This window comes from Miscanthus floridulus, chromosome 7, assembly GCF_019320115.1.
Source record: "Miscanthus floridulus cultivar M001 chromosome 7, ASM1932011v1, whole genome shotgun sequence".
Taxonomy (NCBI): domain Eukaryota; kingdom Viridiplantae; phylum Streptophyta; class Magnoliopsida; order Poales; family Poaceae; genus Miscanthus; species Miscanthus floridulus.
In genome coordinates, this window is record NC_089586.1 from 41,761,326 (window position 1) to 41,779,793 (window position 18,468).

At 41.0% G+C, this 18,468-nt stretch overlaps 1 protein-coding gene and 1 pseudogene across 1 annotated transcript; both read left to right on the top strand.

Moving 5' to 3' along the window:
• The first annotated feature begins 11,992 nt into the window (after positions 1-11,992).
• LOC136465415 (uncharacterized) lies at positions 11,993-14,703 on the top strand (annotated as a pseudogene).
• A 420-nt stretch (positions 14,704-15,123) lies between these two features.
• On the top strand, positions 15,124-16,818 carry LOC136465416 (uncharacterized). Its single transcript, XM_066464159.1, has 3 exons — positions 15,124-15,390; positions 15,643-15,734; positions 16,020-16,818. Exons 1-3 carry the CDS (start codon positions 15,124-15,126, stop codon positions 16,816-16,818), a joined length of 1,158 nt encoding a protein of 385 aa, XP_066320256.1.
• Positions 16,819-18,468: the final 1,650 nt, after the last annotated feature.

An 18,468-nucleotide genomic window follows, 5' to 3' on the forward strand; every position in this document is an offset into this window, starting at 1 on the left:
CTCTAACAAATTCATTTTGGGCTCTAAGTGAATTGATAGAGGCTCTGGTGGAGTTGACGGACGCTACATGGTTTGATGGGTGGTTGCACGGAATGATCCGTGGTGTTAGGACTTAGTCATTTTGGGGTGGATTAAGCTTACGGATGCTCCATATAAGTTGACGGACACTCTATGGTGAACTCTGTGTTCTTGGGTTCTCTGTAAAATTAATTTTAAAACTTGATGCACTGTCCATGTGTTTTGATGGACAATCCGTAAATCTTGTTATAGTGAAGACTAAGTGTTGGACTATTGATTTTTGGCTAAGTGTTGTGTTAAGGGACGGTCCGTGAAATGTGACGGACACTCCATAAACACATTGGCAGAACCTATGTTCTTCATTGTTCATGTTGCTCAAGTTTGGTTCAAACTAAGTTATGAGTGATCTTCACCATGCATGTGCAAATGGTTTCTAGTAGGGGTGTTTAGGTGACATGTTGGGCAAGGGATAGCTAGGTTTTGAGCTCTAGTTATCAAGTGCAACTAATGATTTGAAAATTGATTAAATCATGAGAAAAGAGAGATTAATTCATGAAAGTGAGGATGTCAACTTATTTTGAGAAATCTTGACCCTTAGGTCACCAAGATCAGAGATGGGGTCTTGCTCAACCTTGTCTCCAAGCAAAGAGATGGATTTTGACATCCATGAGATTTTTTGCAAAAATTCATAGAATGCATTAGAGAGAGATTAGAGAGATGCATGAGAGGATTGAGCTAGAGACAATCTTGAGCTTACTCTTGAGATGATGAAGCAACTTCCAAACTTCACACTTCATTCATGCATAGAGATAATTACGAGTTAGGGTTTGGGGATTGATCTCAAGAGAATGAGAAGAGAGAGTGTTCTTGAGTTAACCATGGATTGAGAGAGATGGGGATGCTCATGAGCTTGAGGTGGTGCTGATCCTTCTTCTCCTTTCTTTCTTTCTTTCCCTTCCTTCATTTCTTCTCCTTCACTTTCTCACTCTAGTTCTTCTTGTTCATCCTTTCTAGAGGAAGAGGGAGGGAGTGGGGAATGAGGGAGTGAAGAGGTAGCTGAGCTGAATCTGTTGAGGGAGGGAGTGGGGAATTAGAGATTGAGAGAGATAGGTAATGAGGGAGTGGGGAATGAGGAAGTTGCTAATTTGGAGTCCTTGTCCTAGTAGAGAACACTAGGAATTCATTTAACGAGAGTGATGAGGTGATCCTTGGGTGTTTGAGGGACTATGCAAGGTTATCAAGGAGGTTCTAATAAAAGGTTTTAGTCAGAATGACTTTGGGTCATGACATGTCCCAAACTATACAACTTTTGCTACACATGTTGCAATATATGCTATACTATGTATCTAATAAAAAATTGGTTGGTGGTGAAGGGTGATAGACAAAGACATATATAGCTAGGTGTGGGAGGTCTATGGGATGTAGGAGTATGACGTTAGGAGGTCAGGTGGGAACTAGGAGGCAGTGGATGAGAGGATGGGCAACCACACAGGGTTTGAGAAGTGGTGTGGGAAGCTTCTATGCTTTTTATTTATTTGATTTAAAAGAGTGAGTTGGTAGTGTTGGTTGTACATTTGGGGAATTTTTTGTGCACTGAATGTCTGTCCATTTCTGTGTAGGAGCTAGTATATCTTTTTTAGTCAACTGTGCTCATATATGGTTTTAACCATCATAATTATATAATTAGTTACAAAACTATAAATTCATGAGTGATGTATGATTTTGTCCATTTTAGTTTTATTTAGTGAAGATCCATTGCAATGCGTGGGCTCATGTCATACAATACTTATTCCACCTTAGGGCTTGTTTAAATACACATATATTTATCTCGGCTCATGTGTGTTGGAGTGAGTTAAGGTGGAATTTAGTTTTAATTCCACCCCAACCCACTCCAACACACATTGATTGAGATGTATACGTGTGCATCCAAATAAGGCCTTAGGTATAATGTCTTGTTTTTGAAAAAATCTTTTGTGCATCAAGGCAAATTTTTATGATGTAGTTTGAAGAACCATGTATCAAATACAATGAGCCACATGTTGATGCAAATCTGATTGGGTCTGCTTCCTGCCATGAAACAGGAGCTATAAAAAAAGGTTATGAGTAGCTGTTGCGATGCAGTTTTTGCTGTATGTGGATTTGGAACCATAAGCTGTAGCACCCCGGGTTTTAAGGACAAAACCAATACACGCCATATGTGAGCCCAGGAAGTCAAATCTCACATATAGCTACAAATAAAGGTAATATCAATAGACAATGCTTAATATATGATATACTTAGTATAAAGGATATAACCTTAGATAGCAAACAGTGGAAAGACAACTCCGATCTTTGGGTGAAGACTCCAATTTCATAGGGACAACTGACTGGTTGATCACAAGCCTAATTCCTCCAAACTCTAGCAATCTAGTACCCATCCGGGATTTTTCCAAAGATTTAAAAAGTAAAACAAGGGTAAGTACATGTCGCACTCAAACAAATATAACATGGGGTTATGAGGCTCAAAGGCTGACACTAGTTTAACTGCAATTAGCTTTTAATGAGTCATCTTTTAGCAATTGGGTGGCAACAAGTTTATTCACAACCCTATATAAACACATGATCAGATAAACATGAATAATGAACATCATAAACAGTAATCATTAGTGTGCATCTTCATCATTGGTATCATCAGTGTTCATCATCTATTCTATAAGGGTCCAAGGCCGCTCGTGACCATGAGCACAGCTGATATACTAGTTTTACACTCTGCAGAGGTTGTACACTTTCATTATGAGTAGTGATTTACCCTTTCGCCCGAGGCGGCCAACCTCTTGACCCACTACCAAGGAAGGTCGGCAGGGTTCACTATGAAGCCTTTCAAAGGTTCGTCTAACAAGTTAGGGCCGCTAAGGTTTCCCCATCAATAAGCATGAACCCCCCTCCAAGGAGTGACTAACAAAATACCAAGAAACCAAAGTGCACCCTCTTGGTAGGCCGAGATCATACCTATCGGAGCCCCTCTTGCACCATAAAGGTAACCACTAACAAGCTAAAAAGGTCCTCATACTGAGCTAAAGCCAGAGCCATGTAACCATCACATCTGTACTGTAAGTCCTGGATGTTCGCTTATAGATAAGTCCTTAAGGAGAGGAATCTAGAGCACCATAAAAATTGCCCAATGCTCTATCCCCCTTGTTCCATGTTGCTAAAAAGCATCTTTTAATATTTATTGCATATACCATTAGTCAAGTTACAAGATCATGGCTTTAGTTGAGCACTAGCATCATATTACCCAATGCAATGACCCCTAGGAATCAAGGAATCTAGGATATCAAATAGCTAGGAAATTTACTATGGTTGCCAAGGTAGACACATGCATATGATTAAAATGATATTAAGGTGAATAGAACAACAAGGAAGATCCCATGCTATACTTTCCTTAAAACACTGATCCTTCGGTAAGCTTTAATCTTCAACAACCTTCTTTTTCTTCTTCTTGATCACCACGTATATCTCACCGATTGGATGTAATCATAGAACGCCACACAAACATCCATACACATACATGCATAGCATAGAATTACATCTACATTAGAATAGTACACCAATCATAGAAAAATAAGTAAAAGAGTTTGAAATATGATTCTACGCATCGCTACGAACACACAGTCACGAGAGGCACGCTAATTGGAGCTACAGTGAACAAGGTACAACTACCAATAGATTTGCTTTGATTTGAGAATAAGGAAAACTACAAACTCCATTTATTTTAATTATAAAACATATATAAGATACTCCAGAGAATTATCTAAATTGTATTAAGTCAAATTTAGATTCAAATCTGAAAATCAGAGTAGAATAAATCATATTTTATTTATAAATCTAGTTGCATAGTTATTAATCAAGTTAGGATTTAAACTATGAAATTACAAAACTCTTGATATGAAAAACATTAATACTAGTGCATAGATTACGTCGTTACGAATCTAACGCAACTTGAATGGGTCAAATCAGAGTTAAAACGGAGAAACTACGCATAAAATAAGATCAGTGGCAATTCTATAAATATTTGGAATCAATTTCATATTAAAAGCCGAATTTAAATTGCCTAATGGACCCGGCCGCATTTTTGGAAAAACACAGGGGCCAAATAGATAAATCAAGGGCATATTTTGAATTATTTCTGAAAGGAAGTGGACAACGAGTTAATTTCATAGAAACTCGGGGTCTCTTTAAAAAAAGTCCACAGCTGTCGGCGCTGACCTGGTCGATGCTGACGTGGCACCACGTGGTAGCAAGGTGGCGGACTCCAATTGGCTGGCTCATGGTGAACTGCTTGCATGGCCTGCTGACTAGGCTGGTGGACTTGGTCTTTATTGTTCTTGTGGACCGGATTGAAGGGGTACAACTCGTTCTAATCATGGCCATTGATGATGGATCGAACGGCTGAGGGGATTTGGGGAGGAAGAGGTCGTCGGTATCCACGGCGGCACCCATTACCGACGACGAGGAAGGTCACCAATGTTCATGGATCTACCTAACCTGAGCATCTTGCGCAATATCGAGAGCATAGGGAGATAGAGCGGCCAATGGGAAGCACACTCAGGGGGTCGATGAGGGCGGCTAACACGCAAAGGCGGTCCAGTGCTCAAGATGGCGACTCGGCTACGGCGGCGCAACTTTGGCGAACATGCGCACTCAATTAGAGAGTAAGAGGGTGAGGGAGATTGATACCGGCATGATCCTTACCTTGGCCTGAAGCTCGGGAGACGATAAATTGACAACGGCGAGCACCGAGACGGCGGCACAGGGACAACGGGCGACGGAGCTGGATCTCCGGTCTCGGCGAGATCCAAAAGTGGCGGTGGCTGGCGCTAGGCAAAGCTAGGGTTAGGGAATAGGGGTTGCGGCGCGTGCACAGCCACTATTTATGAGGCCAGGCTGCTTGAGACGCACGCCAAGGTGAAGAGACGGGGGCGCAGTGAATTCCTTTGGCGGCGTTGGAGTATGGCCCGACGACGACTCGAGGTAGGAGAAGCCGATGACAAGCGAGCCCGGGCTGTCAGGGGCAGAGAAGGAGAAGAGGGCACTGGTGCCGGCGGCTGAGCAGGCCGAGCGCGCGGGGAGAGGGCAGAGTAGCTGCTGCAGCCGACCTGGTGCAGTGGGCCGACAGGAGAGAGAGGGAAAGTAGTAGCCAGGGCGACCGACTGGGGAATGGGTCAGTAGCAGCAGGCCATACCAGAGAGAGGAGAGCAGCGGGCCAGGCCGGAAGGGGAAGGGAAACAGGCCTTCGGACTAAATTGAAGAAGAAGATCATTTTCCATTTTCCATTTTCTTTTCTTATATCAAAATGAAATTCAAATATAAACCAAATCGAATTTCAAATATTATTTCAAATATACCTTCGATTCAAAAATAGGATAAGAACTCTCGTTAGGTTATCAAAAATAATTTTTACAACTTTATAAACTCTTTTATTTTCCAATTCTTTTTTTTCTTTTATTTTATTTCAAAGCCATTTTCAAACTCTTTTCAAAAGCGATTTGAATTCATTTTGAATTTTGGATTCAACCATTCATTGCAATAAATCAAATGCACCAACATGTATGCACATCCATGTTGCTACTCCTTATGATGAATTTTAATTTAATGTAAATTATTATTTTTCCTATGTTTTTATGAGCACAAAAATACAAAATTAACTTAATTTACATCTATTTAAAAAACAAATTTTAGGGTGTTACACAAGCTATGCAATGATATTTTGGACCTAATAAGTTGGCTGGTACATTTCATGCATTTATTATAGAATTTCCAAACAATTAAGTCGTACCTGCTATAGGCTATAGGTTTTTAGACATATAGTGCAAGTGTCGGAAAATATCAAGCTTAGAATTAGGGTTGGTGGTTAGCATTAACACGGAAGCTGCTAGAACATTGAGATATGACCCTTAGGTTAGTAGTAGCCCTAGGAAGGCGACCTGGACTTTGAGCGCACGCAGGTCAAGTCAGGCACAGGCACGAAGTTTTTGTTTTATCTCCCCTTACCTGACAAAGGAGAGGTAGAGATATGCCCTCGACTGATTTGTAGCGCTGATTTATTGTAAGAGAAAAATACTATTCTAGAGCTGAAAAAGTAAGATTAATTCTGGCTTATAAGCTCAATCGAATAGAGCCTAATGCCAGTGTGTGGCTTGGTGCAGTTGACCCGTCTACAAGCTTGAGGGCTTGAGGCGGTGTGTCCCAACCGTACGTCTCGGTAAAAGGTTTTTGCCCATCTCCAATAACTAAAATTGTAAGTAGCACAGATAGTTTTTTTTTTCTTTTTGCTTGTGAGATAAAATGTATTGATGATCTATGACTGCACATCTCTCACGAGCTAAAATTACTATATGCAAGAGGAATGGCATAATTATTCATGAAAACACTTATGGTGCATCACTTCATATAAGGTGGGTGGTAACTCAAACCAAGCAAATTATACCCAGACTGTGGTCCTCGTGACCAAAATATCTCATGTTCTCCCTCTCTCTCTTTTCTCTCTCTAACGTGTATTCCTTATGAATTACTTGTGATAATCCAAGCAAGCATTCCGTGGCACTGACAAAGAATCAAGAATACTAGCTATATATCTTTCAAAGAAGACAAGTCCAAGAAGGCCCTCCACAATAGGAAAAAGTCCATTTTACCTCTCTGAACTATCCTCGAAGTTTAGTTTTCCTCCCTGAACTTGAAAACCTGGTAAACCACATCCCTCAACTTTTAAAACCATTCATTTTACCTCCCTGATCCAGTTATAGGTGGTTTTCAAATGCAGTTTTGTCTATTTCTTTTTTATTTATTTTGGCTGAATATTTAAAAAATCATAGTAAATCACATAAAAATCATAAAATGGAAAATCTAATTTTGTTGGACTCTACGTGAGTAGATCTACATAGTAAATAAATAATACGATATGCTTTAGTACAAAGTTTTTGTTATAGCTTTAGATCTATATTTTTCTGTAATTAATTCACAGCTGTAGTTTCTATGATAGAATTATGATGAAATTTTTATGGTGGTCTAATTATTGTATTGTTTAACTGTAGTAAAAATTTCATACTCGTTTCTATTTTTACACATTTTTAACTATTTAACAAGTATAAAACTAAATAAATCCATAACTCAGTTATACATGATCTAATGAGCATAAAATTTTTACTACAGTTCAATCATATAATAATTAGCCCACCGCAAAAATTTCACCGTAATTGTACCATAAAGACTGCAGCTTTGAATTAATTATAGAAAAACATAGATCTGAAGCTACAACAAAACCTCTGTACTAAAGCATACTATATTATATATTTACTGTGTAGATCTACTCATGTGGAGTCCAAACAAATTGAATTTTATATTTTATGATTTTTCTGTAATTTACTATGATTTTGAAAATATTCAGCCGAAATAATTAAAAAAGAAAAAAAGACAAAATCGCCTTTGAAAACAACCATAACCGGGTCAGGGAAGTAAAATGAACGGTTTTAAAAGTTGAGAGAGGTGGTATACCCGGGTTTGGAGTCAAGGGAGAAAAATTAGACTTCGAGAATAGTTCAGGGAGGTAAGATTAGACTTTTTCCTCCACAATATACTAGTGGTGCCCTTAAAAAACAGGGCCATGATGAAATTGGGCCTCATGGTAGCAAAGTTGCAAGTTGAGGAAAACATGGTATCCAAGCTATATGAAACACCGGGACCCACATGAAATAAAATAAACACTACCTCTGTCGCAGCGGTCGTGCGTGAACATGGAACGACCAACAAATTTAGTTTTTAGTGGTTGGGCACTAGTAGGCATCAGTACGAGGACGTGTACCGCCCCATATTTTCTTGGCTTCACTAGTCTGCAGCTGCAATGGGAAAAATAGTTCCAAAATCTTCTCTTTTTTTAGCATCACTATAGACACATGCAGTGAACGGCCTAAGTCTCGCAAGAAGAAAAAAAGGGAAAAAAAGAGAAATGCAAGTCTAAGATGACCACGAGTGCACTTGTGGAGCAGAAATTATCTTGGTGATTACTGATTAGGGCCCCACGACATGTTGCACGAAGCTAGTTCAACAGGGTGACAACAGGCTCTGGTCGAGGACCAGGTCAACAACCTGCACTTGCTGGTGTTTACTATTATATATATCGACATCTACGAAAATAGTGGCTGATGGTGGTCTCGCATGATTTGTCAATCATGAGAAACACGAAACTAGAATAATGACAATAATGTACCTGCATTGTACCTTCGTAGTACAACTCGTTCGAACGCCCTTGTTGAAAGTTGATGATCGATAACCGGAGAAAACTAGGTGTGTGGCAGTAAGAACTCTTGTTTGATTTTTCAGTGGTCCAAAAGATGGTGACAACATATAATATCACTTCCTCTGCCACTACAAACGTGAAACTTGAGCTAGAATATGAAAATTCACTTGTTTTATGCTGCACCTGATTTCAGTCACTCCTTTTGACAAATTAACCGGCAGGTATGGCTCTGGCAAGCCCACCCAGCTTGTGGTTTCTAGGCAACGCCAACTTGGCGTGCGTGACCGAAGGAAGATGATGAGTTGACGATGACATGATGAAACTTTAGGAGCCGAAGAGAAGAATGAAAGGCCGGGAGTGGACAATGTCAATGCGATCGGAGAACACCATGCCAGATCTGCACTACACACTGCGCACTCAATCTAGGAATCTAGGACAGGACCTCTTCAATTCGATCGCCTGATTCCTGAAAAAGAACGTCAAGAACGCTGTGCTAGAATTATTCAAGCTGCAGCCCTATTCAATTGTCATGCTGACCTGCTGCTTCTTGGTCTCCCTCGCAAGTCGTCTCAAGCTAGCCATTCTTGGAGACTGAAGAAATAGAAGGTGCTTGGGAGCTGCTGGCCTACAGGTCGACTGGGCAGGATTTTGACAGGTTTGCAATGTGTAGTCAATATATATATGCGCATGGTGATCAAATAAGTGCTGCTGGAAAAAGGCATATGAGATGCCCAAAGTTTACCCTATTTGATTTCTTTATTGTTTGTGTTGGACTTAGATCTTAATTAGCCTAGTTCAAACAGTAGAACGCCTAGGACTAAGAGGATTAGAATTTTTATTAACTTCCTACCTTTGTCAGTGGATGAAGCCGACGCCCACTATTAGAAAAATGATTTTAGGAGAGACAGGCTCTCTGTAGGACCGTCGAGGATCAAGAAAATGGTTTTCTTATAAGTCTAGTAGACATGTCCAGGATCAAGAAAATCAACGTTTCCTGTTTACAAATACATAAAAATGATTTCTTTAGGTACATTCTAATTACTACATCGAAATTTGCCAATACATAAATTTGAGATGATAAAAATCCAATGGAATTAATCAAATTGGGAATCACCTGAGTTTCTGGACTCTGGTCTGCTGTTCATGCGTTTGCTCAGCCATAGTTGTGACTGCGAGTATAAGAATAATCGAGCACCGCATGGAAAATAACAGCTCTTCTCCTGCAACTAAAAAGATTAAAGTGTGGATATTTTTTGGTGCGACATTTGTTTTGGTTCGTCCGTCTGCCCACGCCTGCGATCCCATGACATCTCCTTGATTGAATATTGCCTGTCATGTGATAAAGGAATCACGGCAAAATAAGAAGTAGAAAATTATTGTGCTATCCATATACACATTGCATGTTTGCATACACCAGCATATATGGCAACGAGCAAAAGGAAAGAGAATTAACACAGAAGGAAAGAGAATTAAGACAAAAGGACCTCTTTGTATTTCTAAGAACCTTGCCAAATCTGCCTACATTTAATTACTTCCTCTCTTTGCATTTGCAAAAGGGACAATTTTTTCCTCCTTTCATTTGGTTTCACGCTTATGTGTTTCATCTGCCTCGGTCTCGTCCCTGCTCGTCGCTCCCCTTGCGATCGCGGCATCGCTCCCCTCCCCTCCGTGACTCCCCGCTTGGTCGTGCTGCACGCCTTCGACCACCGTGAGGCGGCGCGGCGTCGACGGTGCTAGAGGGCCGGATCGGGGGCACCGTGGTGCTGGTGAAGAAGGATGTGCTCAGCTTGGGCCACTTCCGGGCATCGCTCCTTGACAGCATCCACCATATCCTCGGCTAGGACACCGGGCTCGCCTTCAAGCTCGTCAGCGCCACCAAAGCCGACCACCGTGAGGTGGCACGGCGTCCCGGTGCTGGAGGCGGTGCACGCGTTCGTGAGCAGCATCCCGGCGGCGCAGGTTGTCAACCAGGGTATGCCCACCCCTTCCCTGCTCTCCCTTCTATGCGAAAAAGCATACACCTAAGTGGGGAATGTAACGCGGGCAACATGTTCGACAAAATGTATCTCCATGCTAGCAAACCTTGGTGGCTGTGTCCTTGTAGATGGACCTGCGTCGAGAAGGAGGAGGACCTGCGTCGAGAATTTTTAGTACATTTGATTTTTAGCAAGTAGTACCATAAAGGTTCTCCGGAGATTAATCAGTCCCATGCTGCATGTTCCATCTGATTGCACAATTATCCTCTGAATTTTAGCATGGAATATATACTCAAAGGGGGAATGAGGAAACTGAAAGTCGTGTGGGATTCAAAATCAAACCTACTATGCTTTTATATAATATATCCATGTTGCTCTTTCTCTGCCATCTTTACACTGTAAAAATGCTAACTATTTCTCCATAATATGGACTGTTTTTGTACATCACTCATGGGATGCTCTTTGAGTTGTATGTAGATTAGACAATTGCTGAAAGAGTCTGATAAATAATCTGGACATCAGAATACCATTTCATCATTGTCAAAATTTATTTCGTTACTGGCTGCTTGGTTAAATCTGCTAACGTTAGCATTTGTTTAAGTTGACTGTCATGAAGATATTTATAGTTTTCTAATCAATTTCCCATGCTTAGCTACGGGTTACAAGAACGCTAAGCCTGTGGGCATGCTTTGTTGTTTTGTCAAACCTGCCTTTCTAATTGTCAGTTTTGCTAGAAAATTTATGGTCACCTAATATTAAAAAACAGAAAATATGTAAATCTGACTACTTGTGGAACGTCCTACTTGAAGTTTATTACTATGTAAACCCACCCTCTAACCCTTCTCCATCAGGAATCTGAATGACGAAACATGAGTTTACTCCTGCTTTTATTACTTGGTGTATGCTATCATGGGTATTCATCGAAAAAGACTTTCCCTTACCATATGTTCAGATGACCTACCTGCTTTTTTGTACTGAACATTTTTTTAAGAATTAATTCATTGCGCGCACGGGCATATACCAGTTAAGGTGTTACAGAATTAGCAATTGATATTAGGACCTAAAAACAATTGACCATTGAGGTAGTCAATAGGATCCTGAATGGGCACGATAGGAGGCAGCGCCCATTCAGGTAGTAAATAGTTTTAGCATATGTGTCTCTAATGGTACTTATTTTGTATCATGAATATCAGTATTTTCTAATACAAACTTAGTCAAAGTATATTTTTTTGGACGGAGGGAGTATTTCACTCTTTCTAGCGTCAATGGAACTTTTTATCAACTCTCTCACGGACAAGTTTGACAATATGAATTTATTGGTTAATTTTGCGTTCAGTGAAATCACAATGGAACATATGCAAAATAACGAAGGTCATGCACCATTTGAAGACTTGACAAACATCATCAATGGAGGTAATTGTTTATACTCATGTCCATAGACACATTCACTTGTATTATTTATGGTAATTAAGCAAATATTTATCAACTTATTTTTAAATAGGTGACCATACAACATCAAATTCACAAGTGCAAATAGATGAACGTGCGCAGCGTAAAAGAGAAAGAGAAAAAGCATGACATGCATCAATGACTCAAGAAGAAAGGGATGAAAAAAATAAAAAACTTAGGAAAAAGTATCATCAGACAAAGGAAAACACGAATGTCACCAAGCTAAAAAGGGAAAGGGAAACGGCATGATTGCCGGCAATGACTCAGGAAGAAAGAAATGAAAAAAATAGAAAGCGTCATGAACGATATCATCAGAAAAAGCAGGTAAATCTGATTTTGCTTTTATGAATTCAGTGTTGCCATTTTTAGTTTATTTAATATATAGTGAATGTCATGTGGTACCAGTTGGAGTTGATTCGACAACGGAAAGCACTGATGTCTATGAAGATAGTGACTAGCTACATCGAAACAACTCATACAATCCCATGAAGATTGATAAAGATAACACATGTACCATTTTTGCTTTTTTCCTAAATACTAATTATTTTTTCTTGTGTTTGTATGATGCCGAGGCTAAGGTTAATATCATGTTATTATATATATGTAGATGAATACTTTGATAAATGTATAGATCAAAGTGGCATGATTGGCATGACTGATGCATCACCTAATCTAAACCCAGGTACATTGTTTTTTCATTAATGTTATCTATTTGAGAAGAAAAAGTGTAGTGGGCAACCCAATTGTGGTTCATGTCAATGTAATAATAAATTAATGTTCTTGCAATATGTGCCCTTCTGTATTTTATTTGAGACCGTACTTTTCTATTATATATAGGTGCTGTAAATGCATCCAGTTCCATCGACAATATTGTCACGTGTCCAAAAGAGCGTAAGCGTGAGCTAGATAGAGCACGAAGGGCTGCAATGTCTCTAGAACAAAAGGCGCTTTTAAATAAGAGACGTCATGACTTGTATGCATCGAAAAATGCTACAAGAAAACTGCAAATGACTCCACAAGAGGAGTTGAAACAAAAAGAGAGCAAGAAAAAATACAATAGGATGGTGAGAGAACACCGAGCAAACAATTTGCATCCAGACTCAATAGCCATGGAGAGCCCTCACTTTAACCCTCAGTTTATTTTCCCTTCTTCACCTCAATCGCATGAAGCGCCTTCACATGAGATGGAAATACGTGAATTGAGAGGCACACCTATTAACGTCGTGCCGACTGTAGTTCAAAATCTAGAAGTCTAGACCCCTAAAGTGGCTACGACATAGACCATACATAGGGAACGAGTGACCACCGGAGAGAGAAATGCCCTTCTATCCCGTCGTGATCGGGCTTTTGAAGCAAACATTGGAAGAAGTGCTAGAGGGTGTGCGGATGGAAAGTGCAATGATTCAAATGACCCAACTCAACCGAGTGTGGTTTACAATGGTAATTAGCCATGATCAGTATATATTGTTGGTACTTTCACCTTCGCTCTTCTATTCTAAAAACTCATACCTTTTGTTACTACAGGTGGTGTCACCCAGGAAACTCTAGTTCCACCACCTAATAATTGCACAGGTACACAGACACAACTGTCTGTAGTTGACGGTACCTCTTTAATGCCTCCAAATTGTGCACAAGCTCATACGCTAGACTCTATGGTCGAGGATGGTATTTTCTTTATTAAATTTATCCTTTTTTGTATGCCATTATGTTTCTCTCATCATATATGTGGCCGTGTTGCACAGACTATGATGAGGATGTCATATTTGAGGAGGACGAGGAAGAGGATGAGGCGTACTTTTTCACCGGACAAGGTACATCGTGTAATAGTCAAAACATTCTTCCATAAACTTTCTTTCAACACGTAACACATCAACATTTTGTCAGAAGACGATGAGGAGGGAACCGATGTTGAGCACATTCTCGACATGGATGAGGAAGAGAACATTGAGCCTAATGTTCCGGATCCATATGATAGGGTTTACGCTAATGTCCCGTTAGAGTCACACATGCTACTGTCGGTGTCGAACTACGAGCACTGCAATACAAAGAAATTCAAGGGTGAACCGCCCAGATTCTGTTGTCAGGGTGGAAAGATTCATCTTTCAACTCCTGAGACACCACCAGAGCTCATGAGGTTGTGGTCAAGCTCAAACGCTGATGCTAGGCACTTTTGTGCAAACATCAGATATTTCAATGGCCACTTTTCTTTCACTTCTCTATACTACCACCTAGATCGTGTGACCACTAACATGCGAATCTATGGTCTCTACACATTTCGTGCCCATGGCCAGATTTACCATAACATACGACCATTTGGTAAAGAGGATGGTGTCAAAAAGAGACACCTCGAGCTTTATTTTTATGACGATGATCCATCCCTCGAGCATCAGATGAGCAAGTGCCATGGGCAATGCACCCAAAAGGATAGAGAAGTTATAGAGCAATTGGTTAGTATCTTTAATGGGAATCCCTACTCTCAGTAATTAAGGAGTATGGGACACGTTGAAGACCTCGAGGATTACTGGGTCGAGTTGAACCTTGACCAGCAGCTTGACGAGAGAACATATAACGTTCCATTGACATAGAGATGGCCGCCATCTAGGTTGAGGGGAGTGAGCGTCATGGACAATTCGAGCATAGTGTTCTCCTGCAAGGGAAGGATCGGTCTATACATGGCATCTGCTCATATAATGCATGCTATGACCCACTGTCATACTTGGTGTTCTTTCTAATGGGTGAGCTCAGGTGGCACAACTGCATTTCAAAAGTGGGTGTGACTATGGCTCAAGTTGATCGAGCTCGAGCAATCCACAAAAAGCATGCTGAGAATGGTGACGACGATGATGGAGGTAACTTGAACTCTTTTCAATAATGCAATATAAACTCTCTTCTGTTAACGCATGATACTAATTCGATCAATGTCTCCCTATAGAACCTGTTCCAAATACATGTGTCTCCGTGCGCGACTGCTACTGCTGCAAGTTCTAGATGTGGCTAGGGATATTTAATCCAATACTCTATGGTCGGTGTCTTTTCCAGTAGTTCGCCATTGACACCTACATCAAGATTGAGAGCTCGTGTTTAGACTACATGAGGAACAATCAGGATACTTTGAGGGCTGACCTATACCAAAGCCTGGTGGACATCATGCATTCGGGTGAAGGATCTGCTGAGAATGTCGGAAGGCGTACTGTCCTGTCTTCGTCATTCATCGGAGGACCCTGTGATATGAGGCACCGATACATGGATGCAATGGCTTTGGTGTGAAAGTATGGTAAACCTAATATCTTCCTCACAATGATGTGCAACCCAAGCTATGATGAGATCAAGAATAAACTTTATCCAAGCCAAACACCACAGGAGCGCCCAGATCTCGTCACACGAGTCTTCAGAGCAAAGTTAGAGGCGATGAGGAAAATGTTGATGGAGAAAGGCATACTTGGGAAGGTGAAGGCCAACGTATATGTAGTGGAGTTCCAGAAGAGGGGCTTGCCGCATGCACACTTCTTGCTGATAATGGAACTGAAGTACAAGCTCACATGTCCCAAGCAATATGACATGATTATCAGTGCAGAGCTACCAAACAAGAAGAAGTACCCTGAGCTCTACAAGATGGTGATGAAGCATATGATGCATGGTCCCTGCGAGACACTAAATCCATACTGTCCATGCACGGTGGGTCGTGGGTCATGCAAGAACCGTTACCCATGCCCATTCTATGAGGCAACATCACAGAGAAAGGATTCGTACCCCATCTATCAATGACACAATGATGGCCGCACGCTAAAAGTTCGAGGCCATTACCTGGACAATCAATGGGTCGTGCCTTACAACCCTTGCCTGCTACGTACCTTCAACTACCATATCAATGTTGAGGCCTATGGGAACATTAAATTAGTAAAGTATCTATTCAAATACATATACAAGGGACATGGCAGGGCATTGGTGGTGATGAGGGAGAACAACAAAGCAGACGAGAAAGGGAACATTGATGAGATTAAGCAATATAGAGATGTCCGGTGGGTGACGCCTCCAGAAGCACTATGGAGGATATATGGCTTTAACTTGAGCAAGAACCATCCACCAGTATAGCAGCTGCAGCTTCATCTACCCAACATGCATATGGTGGCATTTCATAAATGGGATAAGGTCGAATGGATCATTAATAGGCCAGGTGTAGAAGAGTCAATGCTGACAGCATACTTTGGTGCAAATAGGCCTCATGAGGAAGCCCGCAGAATCTTGTATCGGGACTTCCCAGAGCATTTTACCTGGCAGTCTGATAAATAATTCTGGCAAAAAAGGAAAAACTCCGTTTTTCAAGTTGGAAGAGTCATCTCGGCTCATCCTGCTGAGGGAGAACATTACTTTCTTCATGTTCTCTTGAACAATGTTGCTGGTGCTACATCATACGAACATCTGAGGACAGTTGATGGCATGCTACTACCTTCGTTCTATGAAGCTGTAGAAAGGAGGGGTCTAATCGAAGAAGACAATACACTAGATGAATGCCTAACTAAAGCTACATTATTCCAGATGCCTTCCTCTCTACGGAGGCTATTTGCAACAATATTGGTATTCTGTGAGCCGCATGATGTGATGGGGTTGTGGAAAAAACACTACGATGCAATGTCAGAGGACTACAACCACAATCATCCATCCCTAGATCTGGTGCAACAAATGGTTTTGATATACATTAGAAACATGTTGCAGTCTATGGAGAAGGACATAAGGTCATTTCCTCTTCTAGATATTGATCACTCATACGACGATGCCAGCCATATTCCTCGTGAGATATTTGAGGAACCTAGCATCGAGCAGAATCCTGAAGATGTGCTATTGTGCAACTCACTCAACGTCGAGCAAAGGTCTACCTATGATGAGATAATGGCCGCTGTCTGCAGCAAACAAGGCGGGTTGTTCTTTATGGATGGACCTGGTGGGATGGGAAAGACATTTTTGTATAGGGAACTTCTCACAAAACTACGCAGCCAGGACAAGCTTGCCGTGGCTACAGCTACATCTAGAGTCGCAACAGCCATAATGCCAGGCAGGAGGATGGCCCACTCGCGTTTTAAGAGGACAGTTGCTGTAGCTTCATGAAATAGAGTGGTACTACCAAGTTGCTGCAGCAAGCGGCTCTCATAATTTGGGATGAGGCATCTATGAGAAAGAGGCAAAATGTGGAAGCACTAGACAACAGCCTACGGGATATAATGGGTTGGTCAAACCTACTGTTTGGTAGAAAGACTGTTGTCCTTGGTGGAGATTTCAGACAGGTCCTCCCTGTTGTGCAGAAAGGATCCAGAGCTCAAATAGTCGGTGCTTCTCTATGAAGGTCATATCTTTGGGAATCCATGCACCACCTAAAGCTTGTCCGCAACATGAGGGCTCAGAGTGACCTATGGTTTGTAGATTATCTATTACGCATTGGTGGTGGAATGAAAGAGGTTAACAGAGATGGCAATGTACGTATTCCAGACGAGATACATGTCCCGTACTCTAGAGATGCCGAGAAAGATCTTCATACATTGATCGACATCATCTTTCTATATCTAAATGCAAACATGGCGGACAAAGACTACATCACCACCAGAGTGATTTTATCTACACGTAATGATTGGGTGGACATGATCAATATGAAAATGATTGATATGTTCTAGGGGGGCGAGATGGTGTATCATAGTTTTGACTCCGTGGTAGATGATCCACATAACTACTATCCATCGGAGTTCCTTAATAGTTTGACCCCCAACAGGCTGCCTCCCCACGTCTTGAAGCTCAAGCTCTGGTGTCCTGTCATATTGCTTAGGAATATTGACTCTGCTAATGGGCTATGCAACGATACGAGGCTGGTGGTGCGGGGGTTCCGAAGAAATACAATTGACGCTGAAATCGTGGTGGGGTAGCATGCTGGGAAGTTGGTATTCCTTCCTCGAATACCGCTATGCCCGTCTGATGATGAGATGTTCCCGTTCCAGTTTAAGAGGAAGTAGTTTCCTATCAGGCTAAGCTTTGCCATGACGGTCAACAAGTTACAGGGCCAAACTATCCCGAACGTGGGTGTGTACCTACCCGCACCGATGTTCTCTCATGGTCAGTTGTATGTTGCGATGTCTAGAGCCACGTCAAGAACCAATATTAAGATCCTTGCCCTCCTGCCTGATGCGAAGGCACAAGAGGAGGAGGCCAAAAAGATAGAGAAGAAAAATGCTAAAAAGAATGCTGAGGAAAAAAAGAATGCGTCAAATAAAAAAGATAAGGATAAGAAAACCCCAATAGCGGATGGAACTTTCACGAAGAATATTATATTTGAGGAGGTTCTAACGCCATAGGCGAGGTAACAGAACATTACTAACGCATACAATGCATTTTTCCATTCAATTTATATTGTACAAATAATATCTCACTAATGCCATATTTGTTGCTGTTCCTAGGTATTTTAAATGGTTTATCAGACTCTACATGGAGAAGTTGTATATACACTTGTGTGATGGCATAATGAAAATTGAACATGTGTTATATTATTGTTATAAAAATGACACTTTTAGTGTTTTGTTCATAATATTTTGTTTTGTAACAATTCATAACTATTACACGCGCATGTTCTCAAAACCATGAGTTTTGTCGACTTTCTTCACTTTTCTTTTGTGCCAATGTGGGATCAACCGAATTAGCACCTGCATAATTACAAACATAAATTACTTGAATAAAACCAACGAAGCAAGTTAGCGATAATAGTGAACAATAGTG